Genomic DNA, 25,383 nt, shown 5'->3' with positions numbered 1-25,383 from the left:
ATCTATCAGCGGATCCAAATACTCAAGGATTCCCCCGATTTGGCGTTATCTTCCCTCCGCGATGACATCATAAGTCTTTGTAAACGGAGGAAACTGCAGGAATTTCCGTTCGCAGAAAAACCCGAAGCCGATGGCCGGCGCACCTGCAAAGGCGCGCCTCTTTTGAACCAGTTCACGGCAGCGCAATTACGCTCGCCGCGGATCGCGAGCAGCTCGCGTCGATTTTGTTCGGCCGCTTTTGGCGCTGGCCACGTTTCCAAATCCATATAGGTAAGCTTGCCCAGGCTGTCGCCGACTGACGTGGGCAGCCTTCTTGCTTACCTACATACATGAAACCCTGCGACGTCTCGCGTCCCCCCGGAAGCATATTCGAGGTCGATCGGTCGTATTTTCGTTCCGTCACGATTCCTGTCCACTCTCCTGCCCGTGATTTATCATCGAAGGTTCTCGTTATCGCCGAGCTGAATCGCGCGCTTGGTTAATTGCTAACCACCGACGCGTCGATGCTCCGTCTCGCCGATTTCTACTGTTGACACTACCACGAACTCGTGTTTCACGAAACCAGCGATTGTAGTGAACAACGTACGTGTAGGGTATGAGTGGCAATTTATGCTGACCGATTACTGTGCCCCACTCTGCTTTCTTTTATTGTCAGATATAGGTAAGAAGCTGTATTGTTGTATTATTAAACTGAGGATTAAAATATAGTTTCAGTTAGGAAAAATTGTTTTCGTTTCATAGTGCCACCATCTTGTACTATGTAAAAATAAAAAGGGGTTAGAGTACAGTGATTGGTATACTTATCCAGTATTGTCGGGGTATAATACTTGTATCCCAGGGCCAGACTAATTCAGTCTGTTAATAAAATTAGGTATTGGGTGTGTAAAGTAATTTGGTGTCTCTGGATTTACTAGTTTCTAGTTTCACTGATTCAAAATTCATATTGAAACATCTTCCCGTCTTTTTTATAGCACAATTAAACTCCTACCTTTTCCGATTTCCTCAACAGCCAAAGTTTCTTACTGACATAAAACTCCTGCAATTTCAAATGATCCACTTTTGTTGTACTTCGTTGCCTCCATTGCGACAGCAAAATGCATAGTTCTCTGGAAGAGCACTTTTGAAGTGTGCAACAGCACCAATAGCGCCTATTACGGCCTCACTGTTCGGTGTAAACAGAGCGCATCGATGCAACATTGAGTCATGGAATAACGATCGACGGCAGCGTTAACGATAATGACCAGAACGACACGCTGATGACGAAAGCGTTACACAATCCATCGAAGGAGGCTCACTCTATTTCGTCGAGCGTTTCCGTTTCTTCTATTCGCTATGCAAATACGGTCCCTCCTCTATTTTTTTTGGAAGGAGCCTTGTTTGGACAACCAGACGGGGTCTACGATGATATTAAGACACAGTATTTCAATTATGTCCGTGGATGAATCATTTTACTCGCATGCAACATAAGGTATTCACGTGGAACGTTGCATTTGCATATTGGCGACCTCGAGCGCTAAGAATAGGGCCCTGGAAACATAGCCGACACTTCTTCTGAGAAAGAAAGACTGTTTTAGAATGTTCAGGCGGAACGTGACTCCGTCTAAACATTTCTTTCTGTAATTTATTTAATTCGATCGGCGCTGGTTAAATCTAGAGCGTTACGCTGTGCGATTCTCTAACATTGAACGAAATACCGATCATACGATAAAGTCTTGAGCTTGGAATAGGTGATTATAATTTCAATTATAATTATGTAAAAACTGTTCGTTGAATGTTAATGCTACGCTCGTGCTTACATTACGTTGCCAGGTGCGTCCGATTAACACATATAATGTTTCTAGCTATGTGGTAGAGGTCACGGGGTCGCGACCTTGAGTTCTTAGATCTTGAAATATTATACTTGAAGACACAGGAAATTTCAATACTTGTTAATGATGTTACTGTGCTTTCTAGCTGGTGAATGGCTCGTAGTAGTGTTTGAGTAACTGTTTAATACGATGCGTTCGTAACAACAGATTTCTTGATCCTACGCGCGTTGTGGCCGATCGCTGGCTCTGACCTGCTGACCGATTTCGTCGAATCACGAGTGTCCTCGTCTTTTGCGACGATATCCCTTACAGGTCTTGTCTCTGACTGAATCGCTGTCTTTCGCCGTGACAAAGGGACTAGTCTTATACAGACCCCTTTGATGCGAGTACTTAATAATAAGCAGCATTCAAGTACTCAACTTTTTAATTTCGAAGCATTTGTTATAGAATAGCTCTATTGTTCAGTTTGATTTTTTATGTTGCTTCATGATCTTTGATATCTTTTTCTTTGATCTTGGATTACTTGGCATTTTCTTTTATTTTAGATCGTTTGTTTGACTGATATTGTGTTTTAAGTTGGAACACGTTGATTTCTATCTCATTTATATCTGTACCTACAGGTGACATCATTGTGAGTAATATTAAGTAAAAAAGAGCAGTCAGACATAGCTAAGTTTTACATACTTGAATTTAAATTGTTTAAAATTGTGACTGTTTAAAAACTGGTATATTTGAAAGCTTGAAAATTTAAAAATTTACGTGTCTTTTTTATTTCAAATACCTAATCAGACACTTCAAAAGCAATTTTTTGAACAGATGATCTGAGAAACTTCTATCCCTAGAACTGTACAGAAATAACAATTGAGGTAAATGTTCCAGTACTTGAACACTGACGCTAATCTTTTTTAATTTTAAACTCAAATTCTAATATATGTATTAAAAAAACAAAACAATAGTATACTTAACCACTGGAACGCAATTCAAGTCTCGGGATATGGATTTTCAGGTTCTCCACTTATTAGGACATGTAACACCTCAAGCGTCCAATTACTAATAAAAATAATGATACATTTGTACATTTATATGTATCTATAAATAGATAACATATTACAGTAGTATGAAAATAAAAAATCCATAATATGATGTGACATAACGCATGATAATAACAAAAAAGAAAAATAATTACAATAATAATAACCTAGATAGCACAAAGATGTCTAATGGACGTCTTAAAGACGTCCGTTCCCGATATTGACGACATCGTATAGACGTCGGTGATGTCCTATAAATGTCTTAGAAACATCCTCCGAAACAGCCTTAGAAACATCCACAATGAGACGTCTTGAAAACGTCCAAATTAGGTCGTAAGACGTTCAGACCTAAAATAGACATAAAATAGGCGTCTTTAAGATGTCGTGTGCTATCTGGGAATAATCCTACCAATGTTAATATGACAATAAAGATAAAAATTATAATAATAATAGTATTAATTATAGTAAGAAGAAGAAGATTTTAGGTTAATGAACATTTACGCAGTTCAAAAATCGGCGCAACTGGTCGACATTGTAGCACGTGAAAACTGTCCCATTTTTCCTCGAGAAAGTCAAATCGGGCCCAAAGTCCACGGAAGAGAGTAACAGTCCCTGGGTCCAGCTTGATCTCATCACTACCGATACTTCGCGGTGCTTCGTGTCGCTCCGGCGATCGTCGTCTCCTACTGGGCGCTCCGTGGCTGGCGGATCCGTCAGAAAGCGCTCGATGGACGGACAGTATCGCGAGCGCTCGCCACGGCAGCATGCGCGGGAACTCGCTTCTCCCATCGGTCCAAAGCGTTTCACGTCGCGATAGGTTCGATCACGTCGCGCGAACTCTCGTTCGTCTCGAAACTGAACCGTCTCAATCTGCGAGACCGTGAGTGCATCGAGCAGCCGATCTCGTGGACCTCCGCGAATCCTCTCGTTCCTGGTCCATCGGCGCTGATTTAAGAACGATCGTTGAAGCACGCGATAGGATCAGGTGAATGTAAACACCGCTCTTTTCTGCTCCTTCGCGCCCGCTTACTCTCTCCATTTCGGTCAGGTACTCCCTCGTTCCTCGGCATAGCTAAGTACCGCGTGTACTGGCCGCTCTATCGGCCTCTTTACTCGAGGATGTTACGAGACTGGCATTGTCAGCGCCTTACGTAATTCGCCGTGCACGAGAAACGATGGGAATCTTCCCAGTGCAGCGGGTGTAAAGACACGTTTCGAGACCGCGTGCTACGGATGCGGAGATCGATCGGGATCGATGAAGTTAGGCTGCTGAAGTTCGCTGCATCGGGAGTCGCGACGATCTTTCTCATCTCTGGTGATAGTTTGCTGGTGTGCTATTTGGGAAGTTGTGCAGCACGCTTGCTTCAAAAGTGACGTGATACGAGGGACTTCGTTTTCGAAGAATGAGTATAAAACAGTTTGGTATAAAGTGTTAATGTACTTTGGCATATGTGTTAGTATTAGGTTAATATGCTTTTGTAGTTACGTGGGTCAGTTTTGAAGCAAGTGTCCGATGTGTTAAGATATTGTATAAACAGAGAGAAATCGACTATGCAGTTATGTGTACCTATTTCTGAAGATTTGCTTTTAAATCTGCGATTTGGCTGTTCATTTCGCGCATATTCTATCTGTGGACTGGCAAGTGTCAAATATTCATCTATGGTTGTGAGGCAAAATTACCTATATATATTAATATTTAAAGTTTTTAACTTCAGTACTGTCTTGAATTGTGTCATCTCGAACCCTTATTTTTAAGTGAAAAAGTTCTTCTAATACCCTTTCTTTTTTCTGAAAATACACATTCTATATTCCAGAAAGACTTCAATTAAGGCCTCGACTCGAATTTTTTGAGAGTCTGACATAGATCGTCTTGCCTTACAGCCATAGATATGAAAACAGAATTGAAAGTCTAGTGAAAAGAGAATTTGAGAAGGTTAGAAAAGGTGTTTTTAAGAGTATCTTAATTATTGTCTGGTTTCGAGGCGATTTAATTTGCGTGATTTGCTGTCGTTTATGGCATTGCCGCGCTTATTATTTTCTCTCAAAATGGCGACGTCCTTGCCGAGGTCACGTGTCCATCGCATTGCGCGCATACCGCCCACGAGTGTCCACCTGCTCTCCCATTGCTCTATTTTATCTGTCACTTTTCGTGCGCCGACCACGCATTTAAATCACCATCGACTCGTCCAAGCGGTGATTTAAACGCCGCCTGTGAACAATTGCGTTCTTACAATCGATCCGCGCAATTTACGACGTTCCACCGTTCACAGTGCGCGCTGTCGCTGCTTTTCACCGTTGCTGGACATCTTTCACCTTCCACTTCCGCATAAAACTCATAACGATACTTTCCGATCGTAGGTACATCTGTAGCTAAGTAAGATTCTTCTAAAAGGCTCCACAGCGAGTTTCAAGAAGTTCGAAAAGAATCTGAAGATAAATCGAGACTTTTTGCAAAGTGCTGTTTTGTTTTTCTCAATTCCACGCGTCATTAGCCGTGGTAAATTGCACCGAAGAATCGTCCATTTACAGTATTTTCCATTGCATAGATACTTTGTGAAATCTTTGAATTGTTCGAATCGCTATTTTTCCTCGCGAGACAATCGAGAACATTCGTCGCGACAATGAAGCAGAAAAATGTCCTCCGACGTTTCGCTCGCGTATCCCTCTATAGCATGACGCATCTCTGACGTCACACGCATATCCAATGAGATAAAACCGACACGGTCGTATATAGTCGTCGGAGAGGCGTGATGTCAATACCAATCGCGATTCTTCACGAGTTAGGATTTTTTGACAATTTTTCCTGTTGTTACCTTTCTGATCGTCAAGCTGGTACAGCATTGTTTCGATGCAAGTTCATATCGGTTCTAATTAATTACTTGTTCAAGGAATAGGAAACTCATTTCTAATTTGAAGATAAATTTACACCTTAATAGCACGAATTTGGCTTCTTTAAGTCGACGTTAAGGTAAAGTGAAAGAATAGTTCTAAGAGGACTTGAATGAGTGTCCATCAAGCTTATACCGAGACAACACTGTAACATCTTAACAGTTCTTCAAGATTTCTTTTCTAAAAGACCCACTGTCTTTGGAAACAAAATAGCCAAGTCACTAGATCTAGGTAGTGCTTGAAAAAGAAGCGATGTTAATACGAATCGCAGCTGCTTTCCAGAAACGTGATTCGGCCCTCGCGCTTCTTCAGAGTCGCTAAAGTGGCCGCGATGCACCGCGGGGTTAAAGATGCTCGCCGATTATTTCCTCTGGTAGCCGTCATTTGCTCTACGACCGAGCGTATTATAAGCCTAGATTCTAGGGGAGGAAAAATCGAGATACTTACGTACCTGTTCCCAGCCGGGACAGGGAGAACTCGTGCGTAATTCCAACCGCAAGGACGCGAATGCTCAATGGCGTAGGTCTCTTTGATTCTTAATATTCTTTTCACTAATCTAGGTATCTACAGGGCGATCAGTTTAATTGGAAGTCTTCCGAGTGTTGGTACCACTTAGTACCAAACCCATCTAATATTCCCATATATTTTATATTCACACATAGCATTTCACATTTCACAAAAATTATAATATTTTTTAATAACTTCATATCGTTGCGTTTGATCGAACCTTTCTACCAGGCGTGGAATGTGAATTAATGGGTTATGTTATGACCCATTAATAAATAAATAAATTTAGCAGGCGAAACACGATGAGAGAAATACGCCATTGGGATCGGCAACTGGTCGTACGTGGCGCACGCGTGTCTTTAACTATCTCGATATCGTATCGCAGCCCATATCGAGGTGGTCGCGACCACAGGCCCGCGTGCTACCGCGGCCTTCGACTTCCATGCAGAAAGAGCCTCCTGATGAATTATTACGCCCCGCCTGTACACGTACACGCGCTCACCGAGACATACGTGGCCACGATTACGCTAGAAGCGTTAAATAGGCTGCTTCTTCAATCTCCGCGGCTGCTAAGGCGATCCTGCCTTTCCTTGCCTCGCACTGTCCCCTGCGATCCCTGGCAACGGAGGTTTCTCGCTAAGTGCTACTACGGTGATTTGCAAATATCAAAGGACTCATTTGCATACACTTTAGAGTTTATAGTCTTGATTGGAATGTTCTAACTGGGACAATTGAATAAGACATTGGAAATATAAATGAGACGCTGGTAGAAGTAGTTTCTTGATGTAAACTTGCTTTTATGTATCTAATTCCTTGGGTTACTTTCTCGTTCTTTTTTGACTCACGTATATTCAGTGAAACAAAAGTGATTTCTTGATCTATAAACTGTCTTTCGGATGATCCTACTTTGTCTCTATTGACTTGTGACCTGTTAAAACGATATAACGGATGAGCATTGTAGTCTGAGTCTATCCATTCGTGTTTGGGACTGTTTCAGTGAATTCGTATCGTCAGATCAGGGGTCACACTTCCCTCGGAGGAAACTCTGAACCACTAACTCCACTTCCCGTCACGACGACCGTGTCAGACCATCAGGATCCACCAGCAGGCATGATCGAATGATGGAGGTGATTTCGACACGCCGATATGAGGCTCGTCCACCGCCAACGAGCCATCCACCGATCCTCGTGAGTAGATCTCGCCCTTTTGTAACTCATCTGAACTTACACCGAGTAGAAACAAATAAGTTCTGATGTCGCTTTAAATAATTCTAGGATTTGAATATTTAAAGATTGGGTAGAGTACTTGAAAATTGGAATACATATTTGGAAATTGGGGTACTTGCAAATTAGGATACTTAGAAATTAAGATTCTTGAAAATTGACATAGTTGAAAATTGAGATACTTCAAAATTGAAATACTTGGACATTGTAGTATTTGAAAATCAGGGTATTTAGAAATTGGGATACTTGGAAATTAGGATATTTAGAAACTGTAGCATTTGGAAATTGGGATATTTGAATATTGGAATGAGAACTAGAAGTAGACACATTTTTATACACAATTCTTCTGTACCTCTTCATTAGCCTCGAATCAGACGTGGCTGTCGCAACGGCTTGCACAACTTTACTCTTCTAACTATACACGATTTTTCTCTTTGCAGATCGACCCTGAGAATTCCGTGGCGCTGGTCAAGGAAGGTAATTCCCCGAACGCGATTGTCACGCGTTGCTCGCGCGTGATGCGAATAACCAGATGGAAGATAAGAAGGAAGGCGTGCCGCGTGTAAATCGACGTCTCGCCAAAGTTTATTCTATAGCGTATTAGCATCAACCGAGGCTCGTCTTATTCCCGCTCGAAACGGTCCGCTGCGGCTGACTTCCATTCGCCCGACACTTTTTCGCTGACCGTCGGACCCTTTCAATGCCTCCACGCTTCTTGTCCCTCCTTCTTGCCCCCCCTCGTTCGTTTGTCCAAGACCGAGAGATCGGCACTTTTTGCGCAATAACAGCGGCATCCTATGGCTCGAACGCCCGCTTCCGGTTTCAGAGGAATGGGAGACCCGCAAGAAGAAGGAAATCACCACCACCAGGCAAATCGAGACCAGAGTGAAACGACAAGTCGTCTTGGAGGATGGCGAGGTGGTCGTAGATTCTGGGCCTCTTGTGACAACGAACACCACGGAGGATGTCGAGCAGCAGGAACACACCACTCAAGAAGTACGGTGCTATACATTTATAGCGTTGCCTAGAGTAGCGTTGTTTATGTTTCTTTGATTTCAGTCGATTCTTAGATTTTTAAAATCCTTTTCTGAGATTTAGGTTCGAAGAAAGTAGAATAGAATCTCTCTAAAGGGTTTCATGTGGAGTAGGTATTATTCGAGGTATCGAAACTCGAGAGATTCTCAAGTGAAATATCGGAAAACATACAGAAGTGTTAATTCTAGATTCATAGACAATCGGTACGACTGTATCACTAATCTATTAATCGTTTTCAACTCTAAAATGGAACAAAGTATTAAATAATCCAGAAAATTCTGTCGCTTTTAAAATTAAAAGATCCCTCATATTACCACAAAAATGTTTCTAAATATTCTTCTAAGGCTAAAATTTCTAATCTTGTTAGAAAGTAATATGTTAAACTTGTCAGAAAAAGAATTGGAAAACAAAGTTGTTTTATTTAAAAGCTACAAGCAATCTTACTATAACTTCAAAAGCTCCAGAGCTTTCTTCTTTACCTAAAATGCCCCCTGAATCTGTGCTCAAATCCTACGCTCCAATTTCCTTCGATCATAAACCATAACCACTACCAAGAAAACTCGAGCATCGAATCTGACGAATGACCATACCTCTCTTTTCAGAGGCGAACAACCGGCGATCAGCCGCAAGAGGTCGAGTGGCCTACAGGTGGAAGAAGCTCCGCGGACGGTAGCATCGTCCAAAAGGAATTAAACGAGACTGTGGTGAGGAGCCGCGAGGAGATCGAGGAGAGGCTAGAGACGGAGGATCGTCAACAGCTGGGAGATATCTCGGACGAGGTATATCCACGCGACACACCCACACCTGAATTCCACCTGCGCGTGCCGCGGTACGGGCGTTCTTTCTCTTTCTTGGCGCGGCTCTAAGCGCCACGAAAAGGTCAACAAGCCGCCTTTCGCGAAGGCTCATCCCACGTGCGGCCACGGGAACGCCAGAGAGACAAACGCCCCGCTCCCTCTTCGCTCGATTCCCTTTTTCGGCGAGTAGAAATTTCGGTTTCTGGAACGATCCACTCCTGATACACCTCCGATCTCTGAGCTGGTCAAGGCCGACGTGGGTGGGGTACCCAGGATGGGCTCGTTCGATATTCTTGCTTTCGCCCGCTGTGTTTGTCCAGGGTACTCATTTAGGCTCTATATCAGCTGGCCAAATCGAGGCTCCTTTGAATATTTACCTGCTACAGTTCTCCTGGGCTCGTATTAGTAATATCTAGTAATTTATAGTACACCTACTTTCTGGGAAAAGTATTTTTGCCTTTTTTCTGGCATACAACTGTGTCTATATAAATGTAGATATTTTTTATTTAATCTGATATCTAGCATAATATTTTAGATACTATAGAAGGTGTTTGGTTAGAGGTGGGAGAAAATTTAGGGCTGTAGTTCTTGGGTATTTTTGATAAGCAAGATATGGCTTCTATCTTAACAAGATTTGGCCACCACTGCTCTATAATACACACAGTATAACTTGTCAGTGACTCGTGGTGGACATTCAGTACTCTGTTTTCTAAATTCCAAAGCAGTTCGATCACTGCAGAATATTCAATCCCTACAAAAACTATTAGATGTCAGACATTTTTTTGGAAAATTTTAAATACTGTGCAGACTGGTTTTCTATTTCATTCTTCATAATCACTGCTATTTTTCAGTTTCACCTTTCAGAAGAGAAATACGAGTTACTGACACATTCCCAGAAGCATAATTTAACACTCTATAAACCTGTCACAAGGAACGACCTATGAGATTATAGCCAGTTCCAAGTGATTCGAAGCGTTTGACAGCCCATCACTATCGATGACTTTCCCAACCACTTCCTGAATTTTCTCCCCATTAATCGTGCATTTCGAACCGCGAAAGCACCAAGCTTGCAGCTCTCCCGAGCGCGATCGGTCTTAATGAAGCATCGTGAACGCAACCGCGACGATCGTGGATGATTAATGAAGCGGACAGAAAGAGATGAACGCGGAAGGAAGTGACTGGTCCCATCAGAGGGAACGCGCAACAGGTGTATCGTGCGCTCGATCATATTTGTCACGGCGCTTATCGTAAATCTGCTGGTAACGGGCCTGACAGTTTAATGGCCCGGGGACGTCTTCCTCTCGGCTATCAAATATCCGCGAATAGTCGAACCGTTTCACGAATGCGTTATTGACAACCTCTCGCTGCGATTTACGAGAGGATTTCCCTAACGTGCACTGACAATCGTATGAAAGTTAACCTGCGTAGTTTAGCCAGAGATATGCTTCTATCAAAGGAAACTCTAATTGCACAGTGTACACTTTTCAATGAGTCTTTGACGATTTGTAAGACTCAATTTGATAATGTGAAATTTTCAAAATTCGAAAATCTAAGGAGAGGTTTCAGCCAAAGAGGCTATAAAAGGGTTATTTATAGGATTTTTTTTAGAACGATATGAATAAGATAGTCTGATTTTTCGGTATTTTATTATATACTCTTCGAAGGTGTACAAAATTGTTGGGCACTTTGAAGAGTGGATCCTGTGACTATGGCTCCTCTAGCCCTCTAGCACCCCCTCAACTTTTGAACCAGGATGGCTCATATTTAATCCTGTCCTGATCTCACCAAAGACCTAAGCAACACTGCACGCAAGTACGTAAAAATCTTCTGATCTAATCAATTGCAAGTCCCAATAAATATAGCAACGAATTTCTATTAGAAATTTCCTAACAAGGAAATACTGTACCATTTTCGAACCTCACAAATGCGTGCAATCATTAGAAACATCCTGTTCCATCCTGGTACATACTCGTAACTCACCAGTTCGCGGTTAGACAAGCATTCGCCACGCGATCTGCAACGTCTTCCTCGTGGCACAGTGACATTTCGATCGCTCGTGTTACGCGATAGTGAAAGAAGCAGCGGGTAGAATCTAGGCGCTGGATCCTCCCTCGTCGCGATCCAGAGGGCAACGAAGTTAGAAGGGGGAGGAGGGGAGCTTCTGGATTGCAAAAGCCAGGCAACAGGTATACCTGTTCGCGCATGAACGATTCAGAAACGAAGAAGCTGAATCGTTCTGGATGAAGAAGAACGGAAGGGAGGAATAGAAAGAGAGAGAGAGAGAGAGAGAGAGAGAGAGAGAGAGAGAGAGAGAGAGAGAGAGAGAAAGAGAGGGCTGGTTCTACGAGAAGTAGGGATACCAGAGAGAAGGAAAGGCTAGAGATCGGGGAGGAAGAAGGAGGAGAGGGACTCATCGAGAAGTGGAAGTCGATGATCTCTCGACTTTGCTCTCCCTTCACCGAATGGCGACGAACCAGCCGAGATGCCACGATCGCAGTCGGAGCAGCTGTTCCGAGCTGGACTATCTTCGACGGTTCTATCTTCCCGCGGTCGATCCACGCCCGTTCTCTTAATCTTCCTCCGCTGACCGACGATACTAGCCATTATGTGATCCCCCAGAGTGATAACGTTCTTCTGGTCCTTCTCGTTGACAGGACACCGGTATGCGGTAGCTTTGGCTCCTGCGGCGACCAGAGATGAGTTCTGCGTCCTTATCTGCTGATGAGCATACGTCCTAGTGTGGGTCAGTGTTCCTGAATTCTGGTGTTTCTCTAGAGTGACTGTTGCGATTGTACATTTCTGCTATGATCGTTGAGCTTCTAGGTCTAACCTTAGACTGGGTCCCAGCGAGAAAGGGACACCCTCTGCTGTAGAGTCCTCTTCAGAGGTAGTTACACAGATTTATCACCAGAGAACGTGTCGTTGCACTGGATTCTATTTATACCCAATTTTTTTCTGTTTCACTCTTGCCTTCATCCTCTTTTATTGCCATTGGACGCTGGCTGACCTTAGACAGTTAGAAACACCTTTCCTTCCACTTGTTAGCGAGGGAAGCAGGGCGAAGGCCGGACGATCCGGTTTGTCGCGACGAGATTTCGGGTCGCGCGGTGGTTTTCGTACGATAATGACTGGGTGGTGTCCTGACTGGTGGCCTGTCTGTCTGGTTCCAGGCGTACCAGAAGGCGGTGAGGAGCAACCGGGGTGACCTGCGAGCGGCCCTCGCCGAATCCTGCAAGCAGTTGGCGTCCCAAACGGGCCCCAGGGTCGTCCAGCACACGACCAAGTCGAACAAGGTGATCGACACTGAGAAGACCTTGGAGAAGAAAGAGCTGAAACCTGATGGGCTCATTGTTACCGAGAGGAAACGAACGGTCGAGCACGAGGAGGTCAGTAATCCATGAGATCCTTTGATCGTTTCATTCATTCGAGTAGTGGATGGAAAATGTACCTGAGGAGACGTGAAAGCGAAACTGAGGCTCTAGGAGCGATCCTCAATCTTTAGGTCACTTGTGTGGGGCTGTTTATTGTGTGTTAGGCTTGCGATTTGAAATGAAATCTGGCATTTTAAAGGAGAGCTTAGGCAATCACTATTAATTATCAAAAAGAGGGTTTGAGTGTCCCTTCCAAGAGTGTCCCTCGATGCTTAGATCACGCGCACTAGATTGTCTTTTGTCTTCTGGTTTGTCTTTTAGGCTCCTAACTGGAGACATAATCGTGGATTTCAAAAGAAGCCTCACATAATCCCCATTAATTGTCAAAAATTGTGTTTAATATTATCCTTCTTGTTGTCTGCAATATCAGCAATAGTTAAAACAAGAAACCACAATAAAAGAGTGCACTATAATCTATCTTCCAAATTGTTTCTAGAATACCATGAGTAGTTCTTCAATACATTTCAGATAAAAGACGACGAAGTGCCCGATGACGGAAGCGACGTAAACGCTGACGACGCGTCAGAGAAGAGGAAAGAAAGTTCCCAGAGATTTGTGAAGAAGAGAGACGAGGACGTGGTGGACTACGTCTCGGGTGGCGAGAAGATCGCCCGAGAGATGCGCTACGTCGCAGAGACGACAGAAGGAGAACGAATCGGCGACTGGACGCCGTCACCAACAGCCATGCGCACCACTCGTTTCCATAAACACTCTGGTTGGTCCTTTTCCCTAGTTCCTCTGGAAAATATCCACAACTTGCTTCCAACTCGATAAACTGTCGCAGGTTTCCCAGCAGAGGGTTTCCCTGGTCGGAAGGACGTACTGACCAAGAAGCCACTGGACCTGGAGGAGGAAGATGAGGCGAGGAAGTTTGAGACTTCTAAGTGGCTGGAGAGCCACTTTGGGAGCGAATCACGCTCTTCCCATGGCTCCGTCGAAGCTGACGAGTCTCCTCTCCCTAGTACCAATACTAGTTACATCAACGTCACGATGAAGTCTTGTACCCCTAAGGATCGTGATTACCAGAATGTCAACCCCAATAGACATCCTCGACGAAGTACTGGTCGGGACTCCACATCCCCTTCAGGATACTTCCATGGGATCAGCGAGTGGTCTGAGAGATATCAGGGAAGAGGTACTTGAAGCCACTAACATCAAATATTCCCTACTTTAGTAAATAACACCTATATCTTATGTTATTCAGAGAAACAAAATCAGGTCAGAACGAGTTCCCCATTGCACTGCGTGGAAACAGTTCACACAAATGGTCACGATCACGCAAGGAACCAAGTACAAGAGTCCACCTACTCGAAGACCTACGAGACAGTTCTCCGTCGAGAGCATCAGGAACCGAGCCATGAGCGACAACGTACGCCTTCTCCGCCTGCTCGACGAAGATCCAAGGAACAGGTGGGAGCACATTCTTGTAGATTTGATGCTTTGTTGTAATCCTGTCCTCACAATGGTGTTGCTTCCAGTGGTCTATAAAGTCTGAAGAAAGAACCAGTCTGAATGGATCTGGAACTGGTAGGACTTCAAGTCCGGTTCACGTTGTACAGAGAACCTGGGAGAGCCGCAGTCGAGACGCCCAGGAGCAAACAGCTGATAGAGATAATCGTAAGAAGTCTGTTTCAAGATCAAGATCACCTTCGCCTAGGCCAGATTCTACTTCAAGAAATAATAAGAAGTCCAGTGAGTCTTCCAGCCCAGTTCGACCCTCCAAAGGTAAGATTTAATCGGCTTTGTAAGCTTCTTATTTGAACGATGCACATGTTCCACGTGAAATATTCAAGGTTCAGGTCACTCGAAATACAAGATTGGCGAGTCCTTCAGGAAACTGGTCGGCAAGTTGCGTTCAGCCAGCTCCGAGAGGAAGAACAAGCGTGCTAGCAGCTCCATCTCTCAACTGACCCAGACTGATGATAATGGACCCACCTATCTCCAGTATAACGTTATTGATAGAAACATTCCCTTAGTAAACGAGAGGGATATCGATGAAAAGCCTCCTGAGAGGCCGCCCAGGTCACCCAGAAATGCTACGATGAACAATAACTCTAACAAAGTAACGAAAACGATCAGGACGAGCGACCATATGGTCCAAGAACAGTGGCAGCGCAGCGAGTCCACACCACCGCTTCACAGGTACTACCTCGGCGAAGATCCCTTCGGTGGAAGCATCTACGGGCGTGAGAAAGGCTATCGAGACGCGAGGCGGTCGGGGAAGCCCCGTGGTAGGACTTCCGCCGAGACAGAGTACAGGTAACCAAGCTACAGTAAGGTGTCGAGGGAAGCTCTTCAGATTCCACTTGCAGAATTCTCCTAATTCGAATAAATCGCCTGAAACAAATAACTAGACTCAAAGATCGTAGATAGTCCACCGAACCTCTGAAAATCTTCCCTCGATACTTAATCCAGATCTAAAACGGTCAATCGATACGCGTGTGCGTTGGTCCTCCGGTTGTGCAAGCTAATCGCGAGCAGGTATCGTGTTGCTCGTCTGCGAAAGAGGAGCGTGTGCGATCGTCGAAAGGCATTACCAGCAAGCCGATACGCTGTTGCGTAATCGAGAGCCTCGGAGACGGTGTGCTTCGCTTGTCTAAATCTATGTATACCACGATGAAAGTCGGTTGCTTGGAGTATTGGGTGAAGGCTGCATGAAGGGGAGCATGCTCGTTGACGCTATGTAGTACCTCGAGTCGGCTCGCCAGCTAAATCCGAGAGGACTGTTACGATTCACTGAGATCCTGAGCCAATACCTCGGATCGGCGCGGTTTCAGCGTCGCGTCCAGTTCCCTCGGCAGGTTTAGCAAGTCCACCAGCCGATTGGCCAGCGATCACGAGAGAGAGGACCACTTCCGGAGCACGCAAACACTGCCGAGGAACCTGCACTCCAGCGGACAGGCTCGGTCGCAGGTTCAGTCGTCGCGACGGCAGCAGCCCATTTCTGGCGGAGTCAGGCAGGGGTCTGCGTCCCGTGTCGCGATCTCGCCGACGAACCAGTCCCGCCAGTATGGGAGCATGATCAATATTTCCATTAAGAACACGGTGTCATCCCCTAAAGTAGCTGTGCAGAGCAACAACATGCAGACCAACAGTGTGCAGCCGCCAGCCAAGCCAGAACGGACATACAAATCTTCCCTGTCCAGGAGCAAGAGCTTCAATGTTGAAGCTGGTAGGAATGGAGTGGTTACACCACCTCCGCCAAGGATACCATATACCTCTACTTTGCAGCTGAATCGCTTGGATGAGACTCCTCCTCTGAAGAGCCCAGGCATCTTGGCTAGCATTAGTCGTAGCAACAGGGATTTGTTTAAAGATATTAGACAGGAGTATTGAATTAGGGAATAATATAGTGGATAGTTTTTGGTTATTATTCATTCTGTTGAAGTGGTAGTTACTTCATGAGCGAAGGAAATGTACCCAAAAGCTGAGTCCTTGTCTCTTTGGAAAAGTGTTCTAGGAGTTTATAATATACTTTAATGTTTGTATGTTTGCAGAATTTTAATGAAGATATTTATAGTAATAAAGGAAAGTATTAGAACACTCTTACAGAAAGATAAGGTTTATAATTTATAATGAGAATTTTTGAACATTTTTATTAGTCATTAGTATTTTGAGAAACTTCCTTTAGGCTATATCTTCCTGTGGATCAAGAATTATAGGGTGAATAAGAATATTGCCTTCAATGGGTCATAGGAAAAGGATGCCTAAATTGAAAATACTAAATTTCAAATAATTTTTTAATCAAATTAGTAGATTCTAGTGCAACTATCTTATTTACTGTTACAGAGAAATCTTTAACAATATCTTGTATAATGTGAGATAATGTTAATTACTGCCTATGACTTGTAACATTGACTATAAATGATAGATACACTGTTAGGAAGTATTTTATTTAAATGACAATAGTTGTGTTTCCACTGTTGTGAAATTTATCTTCTCTTTTATCTCAAATATCAAGTAACAATCCAAGATTACATATCAGGTCGGTAGAAAAGGATGAACCACAGACAATAGTGATTCCTTCTTAGTAATATTTTTATAAATATCATACATATTTTCATGAAGCACCATTGTATAAAGATAAAATTACGATTTCTGTATTTATAGGATTTATTTCGACAAGAAGTATATCAAAATATTGTACACGAATGTCATCGATACAATTTTTTAAATGTTAATTAAAAGAACCGCTATACATAAAACATTAAAATAATGATCGAAAGATTTTCAAGGACTTACTTAACAGTCGGTATGAGAAAATATCTCGATTATTGCAATGAGCAATGGACACAGTAATTTAATCAGACTTTTTCTTGTTCTTTCGTTTCTTTTTGTTTGTGCCATTTTGGAATAGTTTTCGATGCTTCTTAACAGCGAGTATTAAAATGATAGCATTTATAATGTAGGTACTAACACAAACCACGCAAATGTTGTTTAACATGTACAAAATAGAGGCCAGATAAATCGAACCCAGGTTCGAAAGAACTCCTAATGTCACGACGATGATTGAAGTGGCATATTTATTGACCATACCTAAAAAGATTTTTATCAAATCATTAGTATAGAATATGATTCAATATCATAGATCATATTCCTACGAAAAATGTGCAACGCGTATTGAACTTTAAGACATCGACTTCTAATTCATTTTGAATTACGCGCGCAACACGTTGAAGAATAATATTACGTACTCAATATTGCGATGAAAGGATAAAATATCATTCCATACACGAAATTTGGCATGTAAAAAAGAGATGTTTCTGGAATTATTCCGAACCCTTTTCCATACCTGAAATAAAACATTTTATTTGACACATTCTAAGTACTGAAATTGAATTCTTTGAAATTTTTTAAGCGTGCTTATGGCGAATTTCCAAACAGCTACATGTAAGTATGCTATGAATGAATACATCATGTGTTTATATCTATGCATCAAACCGATCCAGAAAATATAAAAAATGTAATTATGACTTGAATTTCAAATAAAGATAATCGACTTTTTAGGTCGTTCAAATATTTGCGTTGCAACGTAAAAAAAAGGCAAATCTGTTGCGAAGATACGCCAACTTCATTGCATACTTAATCTTACGTGTACGTGTACAGATTCCAGCTCCAGCTAATTTGTATAAAAAAACAACTTACTCTGACGAAAATACTTTGGTGCAGCTAACGTGTTCGCTTATATCACACATTGCCGTGTACGAATCATCTTCCTCTTTTGCTGTTTCCACTACATAAGAGTAGTAAGAAGCAGCGAATCCCAAAATGCACGCCGATATGATTCCAGTATTTAATTTATACATCGATTTTTTAACACCAGACATTGTTTCATAAATTACACGGACAATTCATCAATTTTCACAACAAAGTCGCTAATTTTCTTTGAATAATTGCTACTAGTACTAGTCAAATTTTGAACACCACAATTTCCGAAAGCAATACGCGTGTTTCCCGATAGACGTAAATTACGCAAATGCGGCAATCGATAGTCGAGCTAGCACGAAACAAGAAGTCTGATTGAATGATGATCAATGTCCGATCCCAGTGAAGTGTTTTGCCGAGAGTTTAAGCTTTAGTACATTCTCATCGTGTAATCATCGTTGTACAACCGATAAAACGATTAGGATATTTTTATACAACGTTGAGCACTTACTATACATTTTACTCTGAACTGTATACTTCTTAATTCAGCCTTGAAACTCAGATGGACTGGAATACTTTATTTCTTAAGAGATTTGTACAATGCTTACAAGACTTTTAAATATAGTACTTCTTTACGGATACTGTTTGAGAACTGAAGAAAGAACGGACGTATTATTCCGCGTTTTCTTCTTTTCTTAGAATAGTTTATTGTATGATTCATTTCAGGGACTTATCAATAACTGTCACTAAGCCTTACAAATTAAATTTCAGCTTAAAAAGAGAACAATGCTTTGATTCCTATTACGGAAAGTTTCAAAAAAAGAGAAATATTTCAATGTTTTTTTTAGTGTTTAACATAATGTATGGTTTGTAGAAAGTACAGAAGATTATACATAGAAATTTAGCTGTATGAATGAAAATGCAGATAACAGTAAATTAGCTATATCCATACACTAATATTACTTATAAAAAAGATAAGAAATGTAGTTCGACAATATCAATACACTATAGGTATACAATAACGTTTCCGTATAGCTGGAATATTTGATATAGACCTAATATAGACTTATTCCTGCGGAGCCATCGCTCTTGCCTGAGCTCTTACACGTTTCTCATATTCCAAACGATTTTGACTGGAATAACAAAAAGAGTACATTTAACCTGCTGTGGACTTCAATTCATATCGAACTTTAAATAAATATAAAGTAAAGATACCAGTATATTGTGTACGCCTCTGCTTGCGCTGGATCTTTTACATTAGGTTCATTTAATAAGTCCTGTATGCCAAGTAAGATCTGTTTAATTGTAATGGCAGGCCTCCAATCCTTTTCCTCATCTAATAGTGACAAACATACCGTTCCAGACGGATATACATTCGGGTGGAACAAAGGAGGTTCGAATTTACATTTTGGTGGGCTAGAAGGATAATCATCCTTGAAGATCATGCGCAACTTGTACAATCCACCCTCCCATGGTGTCTACAAAACATCATGTTCATATTACACTGTTATTAATAAACATAACTTCAATATTAGCAACTATAACTCACAGATTTCTTTCCAGGTATTGCACACTCCCAACTCATCAAGTTAAGAGTTCCATCTGGATTTTTAACTGGTCGTGCTACAAATCCCTATAAAACAGACACTCATATTAATGCCAATCACACAACATATGCAAGGTGTTTCAGATCTATGCTTGATTTATGAATCTATGCTTCATGAAGTCTCATTGCCTATATGACCTCACAGGTCCAAAACACCTTTCAAGCCTCAGATGGAAGGACACAAGTGTACGCATCACAGAAAGGTTAGGTTTACAATCTACCGACGTCTCTACGCTAATATTCGTTAAACCATCGTTAAAAAACGGTTACTTGTACCGAAACACCGACACAATAAGGAATGTTTACTTCTACTGGAATCTATAAAGCGTAACGATCTAGAGGTGACACAGCAACGGATTGTCAAGTGGCTAAGCATGCGGCGAACCGGGATTCGCGATAAACTAAGAAAGTAATTAGGCCCCTTACGAAAGGATGATCTTTCCTCCATGCTTTTCGCTCTTCGGCGAGCCTGGCAATCGCGATGCCTGACATTAATCTGCAACAAGTTTGGTTTCTCAGTTAAGCGTAACGTGTATTTGGGCGCGAAATATAAGAAGGGACGGTATGCGCGGACCACTGGTCGTGAACGTTACCACGGTGCTTCACGATGTCGATTCCGATTTTAAATTCCAGGCACTTTCTGCGCCTAAATTTCATCAAACACTTAGGCGGCGCGAGGGTGAAAGCGATCGTGCGGGGTGCGTGTTCAGAAAACCTATGGATCCGTGACCCTATGCTCGGTGTCCGTATGGACTCGCGGTTGGACTCTTTTTCGCGAAAACGGCTTCTGGCTGCGGCGGATACTCGGCTGGTAAAAAAGAGCACACTCACCCCTGGACAATTTCTGCAGAGCGGAGCGAATCAACGTTCGTGTACGATTTGTCCAAATTGATGGTTGGTTGATTATTTGCAGATACTTTCCTTTGGAGTTGCAGTATTTTCTTACGTAACATTTAATCGTCTTAGCGTAATCTCTATGTACGATTAATTACCGCTTGAAATGGAATTCAGGTTGAAATTGGGGGCGTATTGAGGCTTATCCTTTAACCCATTAAGGAGCAAAGTTACGTAAATGCAACGTATTTCGTTCGACATTTTTTTTTGAGAAATTTACATTATTGAATTCTGTTCCTTTATGTTACTGTTATGTTGCTTTTACGCGACTTTGGGTCTTAATGGGTTAAAGAGCCTCTTTTTTATATATTAAAAGGAATTTCTACAAATACTGGAGAAAAATGTTTAATTTGTTAATGGTTTTCTTCGAAAGTTGGGTTGCACTGATGACATTTTTTATAGAATTTAGTTTACTTTGGATGAAGAATTTGGAAACAGTTGTCCTTTATAAAATCCTCTAAGAAAATACGGATTCTAATATAATTCTCTCAGTTTTTGATATCAAAAGTATTAGCGATTGTTGAGACCTAACTTGGGGCCTCACAAAGCCTGAATTCGGCCCTGACAGAATTATTAAATTGTGGTAAAAAAATTTATAAATCGAGATAGAAACGTTGAACGTGATGATTGCTTCGCTTAGAACTTGCATAACACACTGAATTCTCATTTGCTTATTGATAAAGCATTAACGAGCACAGTAATGCGTGTTATGGAATTATGTAATAGACAGGAATATTATCATGAGAATTATTATGTATACATACAGCTATAAATAGTGATGACAATTATACTAGTGCAAAATTAAAAAATTTTTGAGGAATAGTTGAACAATATCATTGTGAAAAACTATAAATATAAATGTCTGTGTTTTTATTAATCTATATCTATATAATTGCGTAAGAAACTCTAGAGGCTTTACAATTATTATGGATTTTTATGCTACGAATAAAATGATAAATAAATAATTGCTTTTGTACTCGTATATTTTAAATATGGTTAGTTGATATTTCTGGCCGCTAGATGGCAACGCATTCAAATCTAAATACCAAAGTCGATAAAGTCAGCAAAATTTTCATTTTCATAATCGTAGATCGCAGTCAATTTGATCAACTTATATATTACCATTAATAAGTATACAGGATAGCTGAACAAGCAATGTTTTTATACTGTCTCACTTTTTTGAGACTCTAAAGCCTCATTATCATTTCTGTGTCACATTCAACGTTAGCGGCTGTGCGTGAAATAAGAGTGCAGCACTGTAAGTGGTAAGAATTAAAGTTATAATACCGACGCTAAGTTAAATACAGGTTGTTCTAATAAGTTAACAATAAATTGGCTCCTAATTTTCCATTATACTCAAAGAGGGAATTCGTGTGGCAATCCTGGTCTCGAAATGAGATGAACGATGTCATTAGTTTGGTGACCGTCATCGAGTTCGGACGCTTTTGAAACTCTGTGAATATTAAAGTGCGTGTTATTTCCTTATCGGTATATAACTGATATTAAGTATTATTAATAGTGCTCTTGCCTACCTTCCAATACTATCTTTACTTAATATTAACTCCTTTACCTACAATTTTCTTTCGTAATGTTGTCACTTTTGCTACCGATCTGAAACGGGCGACTATCTCAAACTGCCAATCACAGAGCTTCCATTAAGCGAACATAGATCCTTCACGCAATGGTGCGTGATCGGTTACTTGCGGAAAATCATTCATCATGCGTAATCGGCAGCGAAAGTATTGTAAAAAGTGCACGAATCAGACTCGTTGAAATAGGTGAAGGGGTTAATAGAGTTTTGGTTAGAAATTTCTTCAATAATTTAGCAAAAATTTAAACGGTCTTCTTGTCTTTTTTCTGGCCTCCATCTTAATTTATTTAATAGTTTTTACATTGAATTACCATTGTCTATGATATATTCTGGGTTCAGTGGTTATTTAATCGCAACAGAGTTGTATTTTTTTTAAATATATTTGATTTAAATTTGTGTTTCTTTTCTCTTACAGATTTCTGGTTCGAATTCAAATGGAAGCAACAGAAAATAGCGCCAAAGAGAAACCAACGCCATGACAGTTAAAGGACTGATTCAAACAAATTTTCACGGAGAATTGGTAAGAATTGAATTATTGATAAAAAAATAATAACATTTATGTATATCTATTTCTACTGTCTTTTACTGTATTTTTATTGAGTTTCTATTGTTTGTAAGCACTAGTACGGGTTTTTATAATCATTTAATGTCGAGATAAAGGGAAACATATTTAAAGTATATTCTTGTCGTTTCGAGTAACTGACTTTTTACTTCATTGCAACTACGAATCGTCCCACATTTACCATAATTCCTAATGGATTTTCTAGCATGCATCTAATTTTAAACAAAACAATTTTTAATTAATTATTAAGAATTTTTATTAACTTAATCTATAGCTATATAAATTAATATTATTTATAATTGTGTTAGTAAATCTGTCATCCGTATAGGCATTAGTTATTATTGTTAACACGTAACAAAATGTATTCTAACAGGTCTAAGTAGTTTTCCTCAAATTTCATTCAATTTTTATCGATGCAAAAGAAAACTGATTCGCATTTATTATTTCGGTTTTGATTATATGGAATAATTAAATGGTAAGAGTATGAGGACCACTAAAATTCCAGTTTATATTCGGACCAAGTACACAAAATTTGTTTATCACATCTAGTATAATGTTTATGATTGTTATTTGAATACGTAACGTTTTTTACACGTTAGTTTTTCACAACAATTTCGGTGTAATCTTAAATATATAAAGATGAATTATAAGCATAGGTAGTAAAACATATTCGTTATTATTTAGTAAAAAATCAATATGATAATATCTAGAAACAAACTAATTTCATTACATAACATTCACTCTATGACCAAATAAATTTTAAAACATAAAGTTCGTGTATTACTTAGTTTCAGAAATGTTACCTTTTTAACAATCATAATTTTACATTTTGTATATATACAATGTATATACACCATGTGAAAGCAATGCCTTTAGGAATTTCGAGCTGCCTCCTTATTTATTTATACATGTAAAGAGAAAACAGTGAATAGAAAGTAATAAAAGATGTTTAATACTAATTGAAAGCATGCTACTGGCAGCCTTAAAATGTGTATATTTTTATTAATTATTCGAATATATTATTTTAAGTAAGTATGTATGTGTTCATTACAGTTATTTTGTTCACACTAACACAATACTCATATTATATATTTCCTTTCATTTAAATGCAATAACTTTATTTCTTCAAATATTTGTATATACTGTTATTACAATACAAATATGATTATTTATAACTAATGCTTAACTTTTTGATGAAATATATGTACTTGAAACAAGTATAAATGATTGAACAAATATTTATTAACGCGACTTACTTAAAATAATACTTTGGAAATATTAATAAAATTATCCATTACATTTTTGTTACACGCTTCATATTGAAAACCTTTGCCAAAATAAATTTAACATAGGTCAGTTGAAATTACACATATTCATGATTTGAAATATTTTCTTACAAAATTTGATTTGTAAAATACTTAAAATTTGCAATGCCTGACTTTACATTATGATAACATGAAATTACAGTAGAAAAGTTGGCAGTGTGCGTTATATTTTGTTGTAGTTGTTTTATGTATACAAAAGCAAGTATTATTATTCAGTCACACAGTGTTAGTACAAAATTGTTTTATTTCCAGTTATTAATCATTAATTACCTACTTTTCCATTATTCGTCATATTAGCGTCCGTACTATTTAAGTATTTGCGTCACAATTTCACAATCATTTATTTTTTACTGTTGATTATTTTTGTATAAAATACGTGATGTTCTAAACATGAATGAATGATTTGTTCACTTCTATTTTGAATAGTTATTTTAAGTAAATTCTTGGATTGAATTGATAGCATTCACGTTAAGAATAACGAAGTAGTCTATTAACATAATTCTTTATGTCTTCATAATTCTTCATTTCAACAATTTTTTGACGAATTAAAATGTTTTTTAAGTACCTTCGTTCATAAAAAGTGAATTAAATGTTACAAAAATTATAGAACTATTTTATATTCTAAAAATGTTGTAAAATTTATAAATATATATTAAAATTTTGCATTTATTTTCATTATTCATTCATGATTGAACCAAATTTGTCTTTGATGTAACAATATACAATGATAATGAAAAGTAAAAACAGATTATTATAAATTTATAAATTTGCAGCACCTCAGAACATTTTCCCTAAGTACACTGCTTAAACTGATATATATATCTATACATCTATATTCCTACAGTAGTTAACAAGTCTGCAGTAATGCAGCACTGGTATTTAATTAACTAATCTAAATTTAAAATGTATTTCAGAGTCTTATATATCTAAATACATATTCTACCATATGTTCTTCTCCTTACAATATACCATAACTGGGTTCAAATATAAATAACTATCATGTATCAAGATTAAGAATGAAGTATGTCAAAGAAATGATAGTACAGATAAATTTACTGTAATTTATTTGTTTTTGTTGTAAAAATAAAGCTAATTCATACAGAGATAGTTATAAATTCATACGTCTCAAAAAATGCAAAACATCTAATCATTATTGATATCCTGTTGACATTTTATATACATTTATATATAAGAATGCAATAAAACGTATACATTAACAAATAAAAAATCATAATTTTCTAGAGTTGCCAATCATTCTTGCAGAATGTAAAAGTAGATGTTTTAAGAAATCAATAAATTAAATTTTAAATAGCTTGAAATATTAAATTATATGGATCGTACTTGCCAATTGTATGGAATCATCGTATATAAATGTATATGTTTGTTCATGTACTACATACAAAATTTGTTCTAATAATCTATGCATACAATTTTATGCATAAATCTTCTTAAGTATCAGTATCGCACTTGGATCTAGTGGAAGGGGTACTTGAACACTTTGTATCGACAACATTCCACTATTCAGATTATTTTGATTTT

General features: G+C 39.6%; 3 protein-coding genes across 8 annotated transcripts; 1 reads left to right on the top strand and 2 right to left on the bottom strand.

The window, feature by feature from the left end:
• The first annotated feature begins 3,604 nt into the window (after window positions 1–3,604).
• Chas (chascon) lies at window positions 3,605–18,505 on the top strand. 3 transcript variants are annotated; one of them, XM_076386304.1, is made up of 12 exons: window positions 3,605–3,824; window positions 7,233–7,422; window positions 7,899–7,935; window positions 8,285–8,454; window positions 9,096–9,272; window positions 12,461–12,676; window positions 13,190–13,436; window positions 13,506–13,856; window positions 13,926–14,131; window positions 14,200–14,446; window positions 14,515–14,980; window positions 15,499–18,505. In XM_076386304.1, exons 2-12 carry the CDS (start codon window positions 7,354–7,356, stop codon window positions 16,055–16,057), a joined length of 2,745 nt encoding a protein of 914 aa, XP_076242419.1. In that variant the 5' UTR covers window positions 3,605–3,824; window positions 7,233–7,353; the 3' UTR covers window positions 16,058–18,505. The 3 variants fall into 3 exon arrangements, with proteins under 3 accessions (XP_076242419.1, XP_076242421.1, XP_076242420.1); XM_076386306.1 differs by having other exon boundaries at window positions 15,203–15,611; XM_076386305.1 differs by lacking the exon at window positions 3,605–3,824 and adding an exon at window positions 6,762–6,886.
• On the bottom strand, window positions 16,477–18,282 carry Vkor (Vitamin-K epoxide reductase). The gene is made up of 3 exons (XM_076386307.1): window positions 17,867–18,282; window positions 17,416–17,513; window positions 16,477–17,257 (listed from the first exon to the last, which is right to left on the bottom strand). The coding sequence occupies exons 1-3, from the start codon at window positions 18,046–18,048 to the stop codon at window positions 17,022–17,024; spliced, it is 516 nt and encodes a 171-aa protein (XP_076242422.1). The 5' UTR covers window positions 18,049–18,282; the 3' UTR covers window positions 16,477–17,021.
• Lwr (ubiquitin conjugating enzyme lesswright) lies at window positions 18,425–20,246 on the bottom strand. Of its 4 annotated transcripts, XM_076386312.1 has the most exons (6): window positions 20,066–20,246; window positions 19,899–19,968; window positions 19,416–19,499; window positions 19,222–19,344; window positions 19,082–19,143; window positions 18,425–18,999 (listed from the first exon to the last, which is right to left on the bottom strand). In XM_076386312.1, exons 2-6 carry the CDS (start codon window positions 19,962–19,964, stop codon window positions 18,933–18,935), a joined length of 402 nt encoding a protein of 133 aa, XP_076242427.1. In that variant the 5' UTR covers window positions 19,965–19,968; window positions 20,066–20,246; the 3' UTR covers window positions 18,425–18,932. The 4 variants fall into 4 exon arrangements, with proteins under 4 accessions (XP_076242427.1, XP_076242425.1, XP_076242424.1 ...); XM_076386310.1 differs by having other exon boundaries at window positions 19,082–19,344; window positions 20,047–20,242; XM_076386309.1 differs by having other exon boundaries at window positions 19,082–19,344; window positions 20,066–20,242.
• Window positions 20,247–25,383: the final 5,137 nt, after the last annotated feature.

The sequence above is a fragment of the Calliopsis andreniformis genome, chromosome 10 (assembly GCF_051401765.1).
Source record: "Calliopsis andreniformis isolate RMS-2024a chromosome 10, iyCalAndr_principal, whole genome shotgun sequence".
In the NCBI taxonomy this organism is placed as follows: Eukaryota; Metazoa; Arthropoda; class Insecta; order Hymenoptera; family Andrenidae; genus Calliopsis; species Calliopsis andreniformis.
This window is presented reverse-complemented; position numbering and strand designations above follow the sequence as displayed.